Source organism: Tarenaya hassleriana, unplaced genomic scaffold (genome assembly GCF_000463585.1).
Source record: "Tarenaya hassleriana unplaced genomic scaffold, ASM46358v1 Cleome15, whole genome shotgun sequence".
Lineage (NCBI taxonomy): Eukaryota > Viridiplantae > Streptophyta > Magnoliopsida > Brassicales > Cleomaceae > Tarenaya > Tarenaya hassleriana.
In genome coordinates, this window is record NW_010964923.1 from 822,486 (window position 1) to 825,232 (window position 2,747).

A 2,747-nucleotide genomic window follows, 5' to 3' on the forward strand; every position below is an offset into this window, starting at 1 on the left:
TATATATATATATATATATATATATATAATATATGGGCAATAGATAACTCGGAAAAAACCGAGTTTCTGAGAACGAGACGTCGCATTCTTTGAATGGTTTGAAAAATCCAATCCTATAATTAGAATCGTATTTATGTTTTTTTTTTTCATTGGGAAATCATCAAATAGAAAATAAATGACGACAGTCTGTTTTTCAAAATTGCAATAAATTTGTCCATCTAACTCGCACATGGATTCGGTACGACAAATTCTCAGTGGTACGACGACCAACATAAATAAAATTTACTGCGATTAATTTCTTCTAACAAAAAAAAATTTAAAAAAAACTTTGACTCTTAGCCCAGTGACTTACAACATATCGATATTATAAGTTTACGTAATTAGTTGGACTATCTGAAATTCGATATGTAATATGTCTATAATTTCTGAAATAGCAATTCAATCTAATGAGAAAGTTATAATAAGGGAAAATCCCTAAAAAATATCAAATTTGCAAAAAAATATACAGATAAACTTTTAATTTATAAAGATATCATTTAAACCCCAAACTTGCAATATGTAATTGAATAAAACATCGAACTTGCAAATTGTTATTCTAATAACCCGTTGATCGGTTTGATCACAATTTCAAGCGAACGAAAATCCATGTTGGTCTGGAAAGTTGTTGTCAGTGTGTCCACGTAACCAACTTTAAATGATTTTTTTACCACATCAATATTTTTTGGATCAAAATTTAATCCGGTTTGAGAGTAAATAAATCCGGTTTTGGATCAAAAAATCATTTAAAGTTGGTTATGTGGACACACTAACATCAGCTTTATAAACAACGTAAATTTCCGATTATCTAAAATTATGGTCAAACCGGTCAACGGGTTATTAGAACAACAATTTGCAAATCCGAGGTTTTATTCACTTACATGTTGCAAGTTTGAGGTTTAAATGACATCTTTACAAGTTGTATATTTTTTTTTTTGCAAATTCGAGATTTTTTAAGGATTTTTCCTTTATAATAATGACATTGTCAAAAAATATATATTTGTGATATCTGAAGGTGAATATTGCGTAAAAAAACGCAATAACCATCCTTGAGAAAGGAAATAGGCTCTAACAATTTATTCCAACAAGTTGGACCTACCTGTCCAATTGTGCTTATGACCTGGAATATTATTGTGTATCTTATATGGTTTTGGATTTCATTTTCTAAGTTTTTTTACCGAAAAATAATTGAATTAAGTATTTAATATATAGTTTACCTAAAGGGTAGATTTCTATTGGCTGATTTAGAAGTTGTGATTTACGTTCAGATTTATTTTTATAGGTATAGTAATAAATTTAACTTTTGTGTTTGGTCCATCGTGAAAATGGCTTAAATATTTTCTAGCTAATGATATATAGAATTTCTTATATAGCTAATGATAAATTCCCCACACAATTAAGCGGTATATAGAATTTCTCATACGCACGGAATACACAAAAACTGATATTACAATTTTATATAACTTAACTTCCATATTATATCATCATGTTTTTGCATAATTTGAAATTAAGTCACTTATAAATAGAATCGAACTCAAAAATTAGATTTCTCATTTGTATAGCTCGCTTTTACGAAATTGTTGTATATATGTATTGCATGAATATATATATATATATATAAGACCCTAGGATACGTTATTATAAATCGAGACATAGACCAAACATGCATGTGACACATGAAAACTCATCAGCCTCATACAAATCTTTTTAAAAGAAGAATTAGGTCAAAGCATTTACAGTTTGCGGCAAGCAGTTGGTAGTTGGAGCAAATTAAATGCAATGATTTTAGTTTTTTTTATAATTACTATAGAGAAGTGATTAGTCACTATATAAACCCTAATTCACTTTAGGTTTCTCTCATCGGCCAGTGCTCACTGGGATTACGAATCTGAGTGAAAATGGGACGTGCCGTCAATGGAGTTGTTCTCTTGGCTTTGTTTTGTTTCAATGTTTTTGTTGCGAATGTGTCCGCGAGAGACGTTGTGAGCGAAAAATACGAGGAGGAGAAAACGTTCTTGGGGAAAGGTGGCGGATTTGGCGGTGGCGGAGGAGCCGGCGGTGGGTTTGGCGGTGGCGGCGGAGCCGGCGGTGGGTTTGGAGGAGGCGGTGGTGCTGGCGGTGGTTTTGGCGGTGGACACGGCGGAGGAGCTGGAGGAGGGATCGGAGGTGGTGCCGGCGGAGGTTTTGGCGGTGGACATGGTGGAGGAGTCGGAGGTGGTGCTGGCGGTGGTGCCGGCGGCGGCTTTGGTGGTGGACACGGTGGAGGAGCCGGAGGAGGGATCGGAGGTGGTGCTGGAGGTGGTGCCGGCGGGGGTATAGGTGGAGGAATTGGCAAAGGCGGTGGATTCGGTGGCGGAATTGGAAAAGGCGGTGGCATTGGTGGGGGAATTGGAAAGGGTGGGGGCCTTGGAGGCGGTGGCGGATTTGGTAAAGGAGGAGGCATTGGCGGCGGAATTGGCAAAGGTGGTGGAATCGGCGGTGGAATCGGAAAAGGAGGAGGAATTGGTGGCGGTGGAGGATTTGGTAAGGGAGGAGGCATAGGCGGTGGAATCGGAAAAGGAGGAGGAATTGGTGGCGGTGGAGGATTTGGTAAGGGAGGAGGCATAGGCGGTGGAATCGGAAAAGGAGGAGGAATTGGTGGCGGTGGAGGATTTGGTAAGGGAGGAGGCATTGGCGGTGGAATCGGAAAAGGAGGAGGAATTGGGGGCGGG

The 2,747-nt window shown here is 38.2% G+C and overlaps 1 protein-coding gene across 1 annotated transcript in view; it reads left to right on the forward strand.

Annotated features, from left to right (window-relative positions):
• The first annotated feature begins 1,869 nt into the window (after nucleotides 1-1,869).
• The window catches only part of LOC104809091 (glycine-rich cell wall structural protein-like), a 2,776-nt gene continuing 1,898 nt past the window's right edge, over nucleotides 1,870-2,747 (forward strand). The window contains exon 1 of the mRNA XM_010534989.2: nucleotides 1,870-2,742. Within this exon, the coding sequence (XP_010533291.1) occupies nucleotides 1,935-2,742 (808 nt within the window). The 5' untranslated portion in view covers nucleotides 1,870-1,934. The remainder of the gene's footprint in view (nucleotides 2,743-2,747) is intronic.